The sequence below is a fragment of the Podarcis melisellensis genome (genome assembly GCF_964234715.1).
Source record: "Podarcis melisellensis genome assembly, chromosome: 7".
NCBI classification, from domain to species: domain Eukaryota; kingdom Metazoa; phylum Chordata; class Lepidosauria; order Squamata; family Lacertidae; genus Podarcis; species Podarcis melisellensis.
The window spans coordinates 10,650,718-10,665,382 of NC_138539.1; the positions used below are offsets into that span (position 1 = coordinate 10,650,718).

General features: G+C 47.2%; 2 protein-coding genes and 2 pseudogenes across 12 annotated transcripts in view; 1 reads left to right on the forward strand and 3 right to left on the reverse strand.

Annotated features, from left to right (window-relative positions):
- PHF20L1 (PHD finger protein 20 like 1) overlaps positions 1–1,693 on the reverse strand; it is a 59,860-nt gene extending 58,167 nt beyond the window's left edge. For 3 of the 5 annotated variants that reach the window (XM_081918716.1, XM_081918717.1, XM_081918718.1), the window contains exon 1: positions 1,507–1,692. The gene's annotated coding sequence lies outside the window, so the exon portion shown is untranslated. Of the gene's footprint in view, positions 1–1,506 lie in introns of all 5 variants that reach the window. The other 2 variants (XM_081918715.1, XM_081918719.1) reach the window with 1 other exon arrangement.
- A 3,396-nt stretch (positions 1,694–5,089) lies between these two features.
- TMEM71 (transmembrane protein 71) overlaps positions 5,090–14,665 on the forward strand; it is a 30,417-nt gene continuing 20,841 nt past the window's right edge. For 3 of the 5 annotated variants that reach the window (XM_081919010.1, XM_081919015.1, XM_081919011.1), the window contains exon 1: positions 5,090–5,224. In XM_081919010.1, coding sequence (XP_081775136.1) covers positions 5,212–5,224 — 13 coding nt within the window. In that variant the 5' untranslated portion in view covers positions 5,090–5,211. Of the gene's footprint in view, positions 5,225–14,090; positions 14,220–14,665 lie in introns of those variants that run through there. The other 2 variants (XM_081919012.1, XM_081919013.1) reach the window with 2 other exon arrangements.
- LOC309374143 (phospholipid scramblase 1 pseudogene) lies at positions 9,436–10,735 on the reverse strand (annotated as a pseudogene). Its single transcript has one exon. The product of its transcript is annotated as a phospholipid scramblase 1 pseudogene (transcript).
- Positions 12,647–13,993, reverse strand: LOC309374132 (phospholipid scramblase 2 pseudogene; annotated as a pseudogene). Its single transcript has one exon. The product of its transcript is annotated as a phospholipid scramblase 2 pseudogene (transcript).

Below are 14,665 nucleotides of genomic sequence, written 5' to 3' on the forward strand. Positions count from 1 at the left end.
GCTTTAGAAAAAAGCAGTGTATGTTTATAAATTAGCCCATATTTCAGACATTGGCTTTCTACCTATGTCAATTTGTGCAAAAATCATCCAAGCTAGAGAGGAAACTTCACTGTTAAAAACGCTCTTTAGGGATAAGTGACAATGCACGCTTTAATTTTAATTTTTTTTTTAAATAGACATCCTCTTTCTAATAAACAATCCTTCCTTATTTTATTCTGCCTGGTTTTTAATAACCCCCAATACCTCTCTGGCTGCAACTCCAATTGTATGTGGCTAAATTCATGGCCACCTACACAGCCTCTGGCCAGATGAAATTTCCCACAAATATATATTTATGCAAAAAAAAAAATAAAAATACTTCTGGGAGTCCCAGAACTATCACAGCCACTTAACATTTATTCTTTTTAAAAAATGAAAACCATCTTTAAGATAAAAACAAAAAACTGCTTTTGACATAGTAGAACATGGCGTACAAATTAAGAAAGAGTGGTGCAGTGGGGCTTCCCTAAACAAAGAGTGGAATTCATTTAGGGCAAAAGGGGGGCAAAACTATCACATAGGGCACTTGAGGGCATGCGCAGAATGAAAGGGGGGGACACAAAACAAATTCTGCCTTCGCTCAGGGCGCCGTATTACCAAAGTCCTCTCGGGTTACAGTAACCCTGCAACTTGCACTCGCTTAACTCGTGTGCATTACAGTGGTACCTCGGGTTAAGTACAGTGGTACCTCGGGTTAAGTACAGTGGCACCTCGGGTTAAGTACTTAATTCTTTCTGGAGGTCTGTTCTTAACCTGAAACTGTTCTTAACCTGAAGCACCACTTTAGCTGCCGCCGGAGCATGATTTCTGTTCTCATCCTGAAGCAAAGTTCTTAACCTGAAGCACTATTTCTGGGTTAGCAGAGTCTGTAACCTGAAGCGTATGTAACCTGAGGTACCACTGCATTCTTTATTGAGAAACTGGAAAGGGTGTGGGTGTCCCAGGGCAAGAAAACCCAGTGCATTTTGACTATACGCGGCGTTTGGCTTTAAGCACGACCCCTGGGGGAGCACCTCATTGCCTGCACTGATATTATGCCGCCTTTCTCCCCCAAGGAACTCAAGGCGGTCCTGCTCTCCGTTTCGCCCCCACAACAACCCTGTGAGGTAGGCCGGGCTAACCACCCGCCCTCCTTCTCCCTCCCGCGCAAGTTGCGGGCTCGAAACCCTCCGCGAGCACCGAAGAGGCCGCTTCCCCCCACCCCACGGCCTCCCTTGAGAGGCGAGGGCGGGCCTAGAGCGCCTCACTCGCCGGAGGACGGGAGGCGCCGCCACCGGAAAGGCCCCGCTCCGAGGCCCCGGACAGCCGGCCTCCCCTGCCCGCGGGCGCCTCAGGGGCAGGTCCCAGGCGCGGGTGCGGGCGAGGGGGAGCCCCTTCGCGGGCCTCGGTTCCCCTCCACCGGAGGCCGCAGCTGAGGCGCCGCTCCGGGGCCTGCCCGCCTGCGAGGCGGCTCCGGCCTGTCCTTACCCGCGGGCCGCAACCAGGCCCCGTCGGGGCAGCGCGGCGTCCCTTCTCGCTTCCCCCGGAGGGAAGGCCCTCAGCAGCAGCAGCAGCGCCGCCGCCTCCGACCCGCTTCTTCCTCCTCAGCGGGACCCATCGCCAGTCTCCTCCCGGCCCCGCCTCTCGCGTCCCAGCGACGGCGCGCTCGCGTCACTGCTGCGCGACGCAAGGAGACGCCGTCTTCCCCTCCCCTTCCGCCACCGTCACGTGACGCCAACGCAAGACAGAGGTTGGGAAAGAGCCAAAGCGGGCAGGTCACCGCACGGCGCGGAGGTGCTATAGAACACTTCCGGCTGCAGATCGAAGGCAGGGTGGGCAAGCTGCGGAATGCGAGCATAGCCAGTGGGGGGGGGGGTTGCTGGATTTTAGTTTTTGTTTCAATGAATGCCTGCACAAGCGAACGGCGCGAGGTGTTTTGGGGGAGGGTGGCGGTGAGTGGCGGAGCTTTTGCCGCCCCACTCAAGTAGAGGCGGTCGAAAGGAAACCGGGAGTGGCGGCTGCCCGCGCCGCGCTTCTCCTCCTCTGACCTCTTTGGCCGTGACCTGGGAGCCTCGTGCGGAGGCGTCTGATTGCATGCCCTGGTCGGGTTCCCGCGTTGGGCGTAGGCGGGGAGGCTTTGCAGGCGAAGGAGCTCCGCGTTTGAAAGAGGCCGGTTGCTTCTTTTCGCCTCTAAAAGTTTAAGGCGGCCAAAACACTTTCCAAAGGGCACCTTGAGGTCCTCGAGCGCCTAAGCTTTGAAGAGGAGTTGTCATCATCGTTATTTGTATTATAGATTAATTTATACCCTGCCTTCCTAGGCAGGGATTCAAGGTGACTTACGGGTAGAAATAAGATTTAGAAAATTCCTTCCAGGAGCAGCTTAGAGACCAACTAAATTTCTTATTGGTATAATTATTATCATTATTATATGTGTTAAGTTGAATGAATACAACTTAAAAACAAGATTAAAATACAACATTAAAATATTAAAATGCTGCCTCATCACAGGAGGAGAAAGGAAAAAGAAAGAGGGAGGGAATCAAATTGGCTCCAAGCCAAAGGCCAGGTGGAACAACTCTGTCTTACAGGCCCTGCAGAAAGAAATCAGATCCCGCAGGGCCCTGGTCTCATGAGGAAGAGCGTTCCACCAGGCCGGAGCCAGAGTTGAAAAGGCCCTGGCTCTGGTTGAAGCCAATCTAACTTCCTTAGGGCTTGGGACCACTAGGGTGTTGCTATTTATGGACCTTGAGGCTCTCCATAGGTCCCGTAGGTACGAGGATGAAGAAGTGTTCATGCACACCAAAGCTCATACCAATAACAAATTTAGTTGGTCTCTAAGGCGCTACTGGAAGGATTTTTTTTATTTTGTTTTGACTATGGCAGACCAACACGGCTACCTACCTGTAGGTAGAAATAAGAATAACCGAAAACAGTACAGTTAAACATTGATAGAACTATGAGCATCCACACAAATAAACATTTTTATAAGTACACACACGTATAATTATTAAAACAATGCCAGTAATTACAATAAAAGCAGAATGGCACTAGGCCTTTCAATAGAACCAACTTCCGATGAAGTTTGGTGTACAACTTTAAATAGGTAAAAAGGTAAAGGACCCCTAGGTGGTTAAGTCCCGTCAAAGATGACTATGGGGTTGCGGTGCTCATCTCAGTTTCAGGTCGAGGGAGCTGGCATTTGTCCGCAGACAGCTTTCCAGGTCACGTGGCCAGCAGGACTAAACTGCTTCTGGCGCAACAGAACACCGCGACGGAAACCAGAGTTCATGGAAACACTACCTTTCCGCCGCAGTGGTACCTATTTATCTACTTGCACTGGTGTGCTTTCAAACTGCTAGGTTGGCAGGAGCCAGGACAGCAATGGAAGGTCACCCATCAAGTGGATTTGAACTGCCGACCTTCCGTTCAGGAAGCCCAAGAAGCTCAGAGCTTTAGACCAGAGTGCCACCCACGTACAAACTTATATAATAATAATTAGAAGCAGTCCGTCCCAAAAGCCAGTGGAAGGACAGCAAGGAAGGAGCCAGTCTGGTCGGCACAAAAATGTATATAGTCAACTGCTGATTTTGAGATGGGTAAAACAGGAGATAGTCTGTGTCAATTTGGTCCAACCCTGATGGTGGAACTGATAAAGCTGTTGGTTGTAGCCAACTAAGTTTTACTCAAAGTAGTTGTGCCAATATTAATGAACCCAAGTTAGTCATGCCTATTAAATTTCAATGAGTCTACTCTTAAGTCGGGGCCACACTGACTACAACCTTAACAATTCCACCAGGCTATTCTGACTTCACTGCTAAGAACAGCAATAGCTTTTATCAGTTTCACTTTCTGTTTAATGTAGCAGCAACAGTGGACAGGTGAAAATGCCACTGGGGTTGATGATGCAGGATTTGGCAGAATCACCAGCCACTCCTCCATCCTAAGGCAATTGGACAACAGACAGTCTGCGCTGCAATTGTGCTTATTTTTAAATTGCATTTAATCTGAAGGGTGGGGGGTGATGACAATGTGGAAACCCTGGAAATGTAGCAGTTTGGGAGAATTTTGGCTGAATAAAACTATGAGTAAACGGTGTCAATAGCAGAGAAGCCGGTTGATGTGGAAGCACCCAAAGAGAATGACACTGTTCCTTTCCTCATGACACCGTTTGCTTTTTGTTCATCTGCACATTTTCTAATTGCCATATGCTTATGTTGAGAGCTGGCGTTTCTGGGGTCGCTTGAGGGCTTGAGGAGAAATTTGATTCAGTCTGAGGGTGAATCCACCTAATTCACACTTCTTGAAGGAACGCACCAACTGAAACATCCTTCAAAATGTGCAGATCTCTGGATTCTGCAATGCATTTCCCAACCATGTGACAGATACAGAAAATGCATAGGCTAGGCAAAATAGCATAGAAATGTACATATTGGAGTAGAATGCAAAAAACACATTATATTAGGGGAAATTGCTTGCAAAAATATGTAAATCAATAACTTTAGGAGAAACTGACATTAAAATGCCAGTGAACTTTTTTTTTAAAAAAAAAAGAATTTGCAAATTGTGAAAAAACAAAATAAAGATTGAAAAAATGAAATTGTCATTATTCACCCATCCCTGGGCAGCAATGATTCTTTTCTTGACAGGTTGAGGTGGGCATGAGGGAGTGGCATATGGAGCAGGGCACAAGACAACAAATGCATGCATGTATAATATCTCTCCCCTCACACCACTCTCACTGACACCTGTTTTGATAGTAACTCATCCAAACCAGACCTTTCTCTTGGACCTGGTGAACTCCTCATCCACCACCTCCCACTGTTTCTGAAATTTGTTCTTTGCCAAGAACAATGCAACAAGCAAGACCTTTCTATTCATAGCTGAAGATACCTTAACATCTGAATTCTCCAGTGGGCTAATCTCTAATCTGCAACGGACTCTTCAGAAAGAATGCTTGTGATGCGAAGCTAGACTTAGCAGGAAACATGACCTCATTCTGCTTCTGTGCTTCCTATTGCACAGTCTGTTTTCAAAAGGAAACAAGCAAGCTCTTTAGTGCTCCTCCTGCACTTTCGAAGACCCATTGCTCTTTCAGTTGCAGGAAACAAGCGCTAACAGGCACTCAACAGTGACAGTCGACAGTCTCGCCTGTTGGATGGATCAGCTGCTGGTGGAGTCTCACCAACTGGCAACATGGCTCTTCCAGGTCTGCAAGATTTTTTACCATGTCAGATGCTTTCTTGATAGCAATATTGTAAGAAAGGGTTGCTTCAGAAGCCATTAAAAGATGGGAACTTTTTATCTGCAGAGAGAAAGGATTTAAGCGGGATACACAAGTCACATCAACTGCAATGCTGTATGAAAATATGTGCAAAGATGTGGCAGATGTGATAAATATTTGAATAATGTGCATGTTTATTGGGAAATAAGTACGATTGTTTTAGGTGAGATTTACCACCAGGAAAGTGTGCACCCCAAAGCAGTTTTGTATGGTTAGCAATGTTGTTTTCTTCTTTGGTTTTTTGTTGTTGTTGTTTTAAGGAAAAAGAATCTCAGCTTTCCAAGATCAGACTTTTATCTGTCACGGTAAACTAAAGATGATGACATGCCAAGTTAGTTTTTCTCCCCCCCCCCATCACATGACCTAGTTCCCATTGTAAATGCTCGCAGTGCAGAGTGTGCCGTGTAAAGAAAGTAGCCTGGCTGCCAGTTGAGGGGCATTGTTGGTTTAGAAATCAGTTTTACTTAGTAAGAAAGGTGATCAGAACAGGCGAAAGAAGGGAAGCAGCTTCTGCACACTTAACAACTGTGCAGAAGAGTGAACTTCACTGCTGACATTCCCATTTCTGCGCTGCTTTTCAAGATGCAGGACAGGAGACATGTCCTCTTTTGCTCCTGCCCACCTTATCAGGAATTACGCCCTCCAACCTGGCTGTTTGCAGCTCAATACTATAGGTGTCTCCTCATAAGTAAGGCCCACTGCAGTTTATGAGACTTACTTCCTGCTCTGTGTGCCTAGGGGTAAACAACCTTAACAGTATGTGGTTTCAAGCATATATATCTATCTGATTTTATTTTTTTAAAGAATAATCACAACCCACTTCAACCAGTAGCATTATAAAAGGTTATGCCAGAATGCAGGGCTGTTTGCCTCAGAGCCACACTGGTGCTGAAAGGAGAGCCGCTGAGGCAAACAGCCCTGCATTCTGGCATAACCTTTTATAAACCACAATCTACCAACAGATATATGATGAATGAAGGGGACCATAGTTCGCAAACACTAATGCCATCACAAATCTCTCGGTCTTTAAGGTACCCTAAGATTCCCTGTTGTTTTAAAAACCAAAAACACTTCTATACTTCAGACATGGGAAACCTGCAGCCCTCCAGAAATTGCTAGACGACAAAGCCCAGTAAGCCTTTAATTTTCACATTTACACCAAACATGCAAAGAATGAGGGGAATCCTTGCCCCCATTCCAATTTTCATATTAAGATCAGTGCCAGTATTTTGTATACGGATTTAAATGGTACTGGTTGAAGTGGGTTGTGATGATTCATGCTGCCTTTTTACCAGGAAGCAGGAGGAGGACAACGACCGGGAGCAGAGCTGTCTTTAGCAGATGCAGAGGCTTGGGAGGGAAGCTGTGTGCAGCTTCCATCCTAATAATAATGGGGCCATCCTGTTAGGCTGCAATAGATTGTAATGGATTGTTTTGAAGTCACTTCAACATCAGATTGGGGGTGGGGGTGGTCCACCAATTGCCCCACCCTGCATTTTGCCAGAACAAAGGTGGCAACCCTCCATACAGGATCACTACAAAGGCCAACAGCAGGGCTGGCCCAACCAGGAGGGTCTCCTCAGATGGCAGAAACCCAAGAGGCGGCAACCTTGCAGGCGCCCTGCTACCTGCTGTACCAGCAGCGGCAGCAACAGGTTTCCAGCGAGATCTCACAGAAGCCTCACTGGATCTCATGTGCTCCGTGAGATCTTGGTGGAACCCACCGTTGTTGCCATTTCACAAGCACTGCCTCACAACCCAGGTAAGGGAGGCTGCGGCAGCGGGGGAGCACTGGCCATCAGGAGAGGGGACTGGACCACTCTGAAGGGTCCCCGAGGGGGCACTAGCCCCCGCGCTGGGCAACTTACCTGTGGAGCCCTCAAACCTGATCATGGGCTTGGGAATATTATGTTTATACAGTGGTACCTCGGGTTAAGTACTTAATTCGTTCCGGAGGTCCATTCTTAACCTGAAACTGTGCTTAACCTGAAGCACCACTTTAGCTAATGGGGCCTCCTGCTGCTGCCGGAGCCCAATTTCTGTTTTTATCCTGAAGCAAAGTTCTTAACCTGAAGCACTATTTCTGGGTTAGCGGAGTCTGTAACCTGAAGCGTATGTAACCTGAAGCATATGTAACCCGAGGTACCACTGTACTATGTATTACTATCAGGGCCATCTTAAGCATATCCGGCGCTGTGGTGCAACTCCAAAACAAGGGAGGGGGTGTGGAAAATGTTCTCTGCCTCCCCCATCGCTCTGATCCCTGGCGTGGCAACGATCAAGCAGGAAAATATGCTGGCGGACATGCTCACCAGCGTCAGGGCGCCCAAGAAGGCAGCCTGGGAAAGCTGCGTGTTGCCTTTCGCCAGGAAGCAGGAGGAGGGAGCAGAGCTGTCTTTAGCAGATGCAGAGGATTGGGAGGGAAGCTGTGTGCAGCTTCCATCCTAATAATAATAATAATAATAATAATAATAATAATAATAATAATAATTTATTATTTGTACCCTGTCTATCTGGCTGGGTTTCCCCAGCTACTGTGGGCGGCTTCCAACAAAGGTTAAAAATACATTAAAATGTCATACATTAAAAACTTCCCTAAACGGGGCTGCCTTCAGATGTCTTCTAAATGTCAGGTATATCTCTTTGACATCTGATGGGAGGGGATCCCACAGGGCGGGCGCCACTACCAAAAAGGCCCTCTGCCTGGTTCCCTGTAACTTTGCTTCTCGTAATGAGGGAACCGCCAGAAGGCCCTCGGCAGTGGACCTCAGTGTCCAGGCAGAACGATGGGGGTGGAGACACTCCTTCAGGTATCCTGGGCCAAGGCCATTTAGGGCTTTAAAGGTCAACATGAACACTCTGAATTGTTCTCAGAAACGTACTGGTAGTCAGTGTAGGTCTTTCAAGACTAGTGTTATATGGTCTCGGCAGCCGCCCCCCAGTCACCAGTCTAGCTGCCGCATTCCGGATTAGTTGTAGTTTTCGGATCACCTTCAAAGGTAGCCCACATAGAGCACATTGCAGTAGTCCTAAGCCTCTGCTGGGATCGCTTTCCCCTACCGCGGAAGCTTGGGAAGGAAGCTGCACATCCGCCAGCCATATACTTGGTGGGGCACAGCTGGTGGGTGTGCAAGGAAAGGGGAGGCTGCTGGCAAACCATGCAGCTCCCCCATTCTCTAGGGTGCCCCTGAGATGCTGGTGCTCTGGCGCAACGAACCACTAACACCAATGGGAAAGACGGCTCTGGTTACTATAGGTGGGATCTGACTTAAGCAAAATGTCCTAAACCACAAATAATATCTTTTAGTGTTGGCTCTATATTATCTTCTTCATGGGTATGATCCCCGCCTTAACACCCACAAGGCACTGGGACTTCCCATTTCTCACCCATGCATTGATCCATAGGGACTTAGCTCAGTTGTTTAGAGCATGGTGCTGATAATGCCAAGGTTGCATGTTTGTTTCCCTATGGGACAGCTGCATATTCCTGCATTGCAGGGGGTTGGACTAGATGATCCTCAGGGTCCCTTCCAACTCTACCATTCTATGATCTTTTCGTAAACACTCCGCCTGCACAGGGGAGGGCTTCCTCGTATATGTGTACCTTTAGATGTATCAAAAATTATTTAAGAATACATGTCAGTGTGTTATTAATTCCAGAGAACCCTCATAAGCAGATATATATGTGCCATAATTATTTTTAAAAATAAGTACTTTTAACCAGTGTTAGAAACTCAAGCTATGTCAGCTAGGTGCCAAATGGCTCCTTAAACCAGGGTTACAGTCGCCAAAATGGAATGCCTAGTTGCCATTTTGGAGCCAGACACCTCAAAGGTCGTATTTTTTCAAGGTGACTTTGGGTTCCTGAAATTCATTCTGATTGTGCAGATAAAACATAGGGGATAGAATTCTACAGGATGTGTTGCTAGTGTGTGAAAACAGCCCAGATCCAAGAATCCCCAGGCAGGAGCCGCCAGATTTCAGAGATGTAGGTCAATTGGTCGCAAGTGGCCGATAGCCAGGAGCAAAATGCACCCGGTGGCTGGCGAATTTCTAACGCTGCTTTTAACAAAATTATCTTTTACGGATAGGCTTAATACCCTGTTTTGGCAAAGCAAAAGGAGGAGGAACGCGAGGGCTTTCTCCAAAGTATTTATAAGGCAGCAGCTAGACCTAACCCCAGACCCCCATTCGCTGGCCTCCTCCTCCTCCAGCTTCAAAGAACATGAAATCGACAAGGAAGGCAGCGCCAAGCATGACAGCTTTGATTTTAACATCAAGGTCCAAGGGGAACTGGATCCCAAAGTTGTCAGTATCGGTGAAGAGCTCTTTCACAATGCCAGTCCAGCGCTTAGAAATCCTTCCGACAGCCGTCTGTTCATCCAGCGACAGCACCTCAAAATGAACATCTTCACAAAAGCTGCATGCTATACAGGGCCCGGTGATTTTAAGGACATCCTGTTGGAGTTCATTTTGGATAGTGAACTTAGGCAGAAAGGGGTGCCATGTCTGCTTAATATACCCAACGGGCGTGCCTGGAGGGGCATGGACTTCAAGCTCTTGTAAGCAGCACGGAAAACAGCAGCTGGAGCACCGGAGAGGTCGCTGGAGCTCAATCACTTCCTGGCCCACGTTGTCCATGATTTTAATGGTAAATGGCCGATCCATTCCACAGCAGAGTCGCGTGCAGCAATCGGTATCTTCGGCTGCAAAGTAGATCCTTTGCCCCCAAGCATTTTTCACTTCATACCTGTTGCTGGTTTCAAAGCCAATTATGATTTCCACAAGCTCAATCTTTTGCTGAATTATCATCTGATCAATCTGGCTTAAATATTCCAATCCCGGGGGGCAGTTGGGAGGCGGAATTGGCGCTGGCATCCACACGACGCCCTGAAGCGCCTGACCGTGAACAGGATGAGCTCCTGGGGCATGTGGAACATATCCGTATGCTACCTGTGGTGTAGGGCCACGCTGGGGGGTTTGTTTTGGTGGCATTTCCGTAGGTCCGCGTGAATCTGTTGTTTCTTGAGGAGCTAGGCCATGTTCTGAGTGTTCCTCTTTGCAGTTAGTGGGCTGCCCAAGGAGGAAGAGATTGTTTTGTGAAGGACGGTCATCCAGGTGGGCTGAGCCACCACCTGGAGGCTGAAAGAATGCAGCCCATACAGAGTTTTAACCACATACTACACATCAGTGGACCTATTGTTGAGTCACGATAGAGAGGACAATGGCAACTGCAACTATCAGTTCCGAAGCTGTACACATGAGGCAGCGGTGAAGAATCTTTCCTTCTTTTTTTAAAGGGTCATTGAGCTCCACCACAAAAACCACTTGTGGCCTGGGGCAGCCCCAACCAAGCCGGCCCAGTAATAAGATTTAAGAGTCCCGGTTGTTGCGTGCTCAAAGTCATCTCCTGTTGTGATGTGGCGTGTGTGTGTCTATGTCCCTCAATGAATCCTGGCTGCCTGCAGCAGAAAATTTTTACCTGAGGCATTCCAGTGTTTGGAGGGCAGGATGAATCTACAATACCCAGGGAGCAAAGTTTAGCCCTTTTGAAAAGGCAACATTTAATTCATTGTGTGATACCTTCAGGCAGCCTTCCCAATGAGGTTTCTGTTATGTACTGAGTTGAATAGGATCCAAAATGCAGAAGTCTGATTGGTTCGCAGGAGCCACCCAATCCAACTCCAGGTGGAAGTGAATCCGCAACCTGATTGGCCTACAGGAGAATCCCAGAATTAGCCAATCACGTGGGGCCCATTGTGTAAATAATGTATATAAAGCAGACTTGTCGGGCAAACTTCCGTTCCTCACTACTATGAGCTGAATAAAGAGCATGAAATCCACACTCGACTCCAAGTACATTTCAGTTTCCTGCTTGCTTTTGTTCTTCCCTCTTCCTCTTCTCAGTCAAACCCACTCTCACCTTTCTCCTCCAGGCTCCATTTTGTATTCAGATTCCTCTCCTCTGTCGCTCCCTCCATTCCACACTTGGCTTGTATTCCTCCATCTCCCTCTATTTCTTTGGCTCTGCGTCCTCTTCTGATAACTCCAGGCGATTCCTGTCACCATTTTCTGTCCATGGTTCCCTAGTCTCATGACACTGCTCTCCACTGCTGCAAGCCAACTTCTGGGTTGGGCTGCAACATCCTGACTCTTGCCACAGATAGAAAAAAAAATCTACCACACCCACTAGAGTCTGCTTCTGCTCAAGACTCTCATGGGTACTAGCAACCAACGTTACATATTTTTGAAGGGGAAGAGATATTCTTAGAAATAAAGCTTTGGGCAGGTAACATTGAAAGGGGGTCCAGATGTGGCCCATAGGCTGTGGGAGTTACCTACCCCAGCTGTATGGGAAAGAAAGACAGTTTAGATAGGGATCTTCCATAGGTGAGTGCAGGGGGCATGCCAGAAAACCAAAATATGCAGCTGCTGTCAATCAATTTTGCCGCTTCAGATGAGTTTGGACAGAGAGGTACTTACTAATGGGTCTTTTGTTAAGTGGTGGCAGTTGTCATTGCGAACAGGAGACAGTGGCCAGGAAAGACTTGTAAAGCAGTTCCTGCCTTGCCGAAGAAGTCCTGCAAAAATTCCTTTATTGTTTCCATTTTATCCCGATTGGAAGCCAGATTAAACATTACACCGCAGTCCAATACTGTTGCCCGTTGAAGAACTGAAGGAAAATAAGCCAGGCTCAGCCGCTGTGAGCTTTTAAAAATAAGTGATTGAACTCTATGACCTAGAAGAGTATGTACCATTGTGAAGGTGACTCAAGTTGTTTATCTGCTTCCATTATGGCAGAGGCGGGAAAACCCTCTGGTTATATGTGGATATACAGCACTGTAGCCTCTCTTTGTGGCAATTTATGGTGAAAGAAAGAGAGAGAAACCCAGGTTGAGACTGAGAGGCACAGGGCGATAATAGATTCAGTGAATTGTAGAGTTGGAAGGGACTGTGAGGTCCATTGAGTCCAACCCAGGCAATGCAGGAATCTCTTCTAGATCGTACATGACAGGTGGCCATCCAGCCTGTGCTTAAACTATCTGAACCATCAAGACAGTTCTTCCTAATGTTTAGTCAGAATCATCTCCTTTCTTGTAACTTGAATTCATTGGTTCAGGTCCTACCCTCCTGAACTTCCCCAATGGCCACTGAAATAGAAGAGCCACCCGCACTCTCACCAAGCCCAACACTTCCCAGACACATATTGAACACACAGTGGCACTCCACACACAGCCAGCTAGTCAATAATAACCATACAGAAATACTAATAGACCTGACAATTGATGCCAAGGGACATCAGACTAGGAGGTACCTTCTACATAAATATGCCAGGTGTGACTCATACACAGAAAAATACATACATTTAATTGTTGTTGTTGTTTTTTAAAAAAGTGTTTCCATTTCAATGCATTATGAATTCTAGAGCAGCACCCATAAATTGGAATGTCCCACCATGATAGGTGCAAGAGCTGCAGCCGCAATTCAAAAATAAGTAGTTTTAACAAGAAGGCTTCTTATTCACCAACTTAACACTCCATCTTAGCAAAGGAAAAGTAGAAGTAGCAACACGAGGGCATTTCTTCGAAGCAGCTTCCAGGTCTATTGTCAGACCCCCGTTCTCTGCTGCCCTCTTCCTGCGCATTCAAAAAACATGAAATCCACCAGGAAGCAGGCCCCCAGCAGGACAGCTTTCATTCTAACATCAAGGTCCAACGAAAACTTAATGCCAAAGTTGTCGGTATTGGGGAAGGCCTCTTCCAGAAAGCCAGTCCAGTGCTTAGAAATCCTTCCAACCTTGGTCTCCTCGTCCAACAACATTACCTCAAAGTTCATATCTTGACACAAGCTGCACAGTACACAGGGCCCGGTGATTTTAAGGACATCCTGATGGAGTTCATTTTGGATTGCAAATTTAGGCAGAAAGGGGTGCCATGTCTGCTTAATGTACCCCACAGGGGTGCCTGGAGGGGCATGGACTTCAAGCTCTTGCAAGTAGCATGGAAAACAGCAGCTGGAGCACCGGAGAGGTCGCTGGAGCTCAATTACTTCCTGGCCCACATGGTCCATGATTTTTACTGTAAATGGACATGCCGCTCCACAGCAGTTTCTCGCACAGCAGTCTGTTTCCTCAACTGCCAAGTATATCCTTTGCCCCCAGCCATTTTTTATTTCGTATTTGTTGCAATTTTCAAAGCCCATTATTATTTCCAGAAGCTCAATCTGCTGGTGAACGACTATTTGATCCAAGAGACTTAAATATTCTAATCCAGGAGGACAGCTGAGATCTGGAATGGTTGCCCGCATCCAGGTTACAGCCTGGGGGATGCAAACATCACCCATTTTTAGCTTACAACAAGATAGGGAAGATCCATAAACTCCGGGATAACCTTGTTTTATGCTCATCAGCTCTCCTGGATAAAGTAGCTCATCAGTACTGTTCTGTACACTGTGTCCAGGCATTCTCACTGGTCTGGGGCCAGCTGTTCTAACTGCTGTGGGGAAATGTTTTTGTAGCGTTTTTGTGGGTCTGTGTTCATCTGTTTCTTTGGGAGCCATGCCAGGCTCTCAATGTGCCTCTTCAGCGTTACTGGGCTAAGGTTGATGCCCAAGGAGGTGGGACTTACTTACTTTTTATTTTGCAACAGAGGACCATTCAAAGGATGTGAGTCTCCAACCAGGAGGCTGGAATGATACTAAGTTGAACTAAGTTCTAAACATCCATGGACCTATTGTTGAGTCACAGTGGTTGTGTGGACATTGAACTCCCCCAGAAGTCTTAGGGTTCTCCAGAACCACACCAGATATCACTGGGAAGCAGAGCGTGCAACACATCATCATCCCCTTCCCCAATCTGTCCCTTGGGGCCAACTTCAGATGGAGGGGTCTCTGTGACGTTCCAGTGTTTGCATATAATAACGTATATACTGCACATTGATAGCAAATAAGGTGACATTGTAATACAGTGGTACTGTGATGGCCTGGGAATCCGATTCAGAGGCTGAACCGGAGGAATCCCAGCCTGCACAGGAATCCCTGCCTCCAGGGCCGGCTGAACTGGGGCAGGGCCTTGATTCTGAAGCGCCTGCACCTGGATCCTCAGGAGCAGGCACCAGGTGAATCCACTCTGGCTCCAGGGGTGGTTGAGGACTCAGTGCCTACAGGTGAGTCTCCCCCCTGGGCCCAGTAACCCTTCAGGCTCTCCTTTTTTTTAATAATATTTTTATTGAGTTTATAAAATATAAAAACAAAGGTCAAATTACAAATTTCAATACTTAGACTTCCCCACATCATCCAACCCCTGCATTCTCTGTATTACAAAACATCAGCAATTTGTTAACTTGTTTAGAGAGCTTAATGTATCTT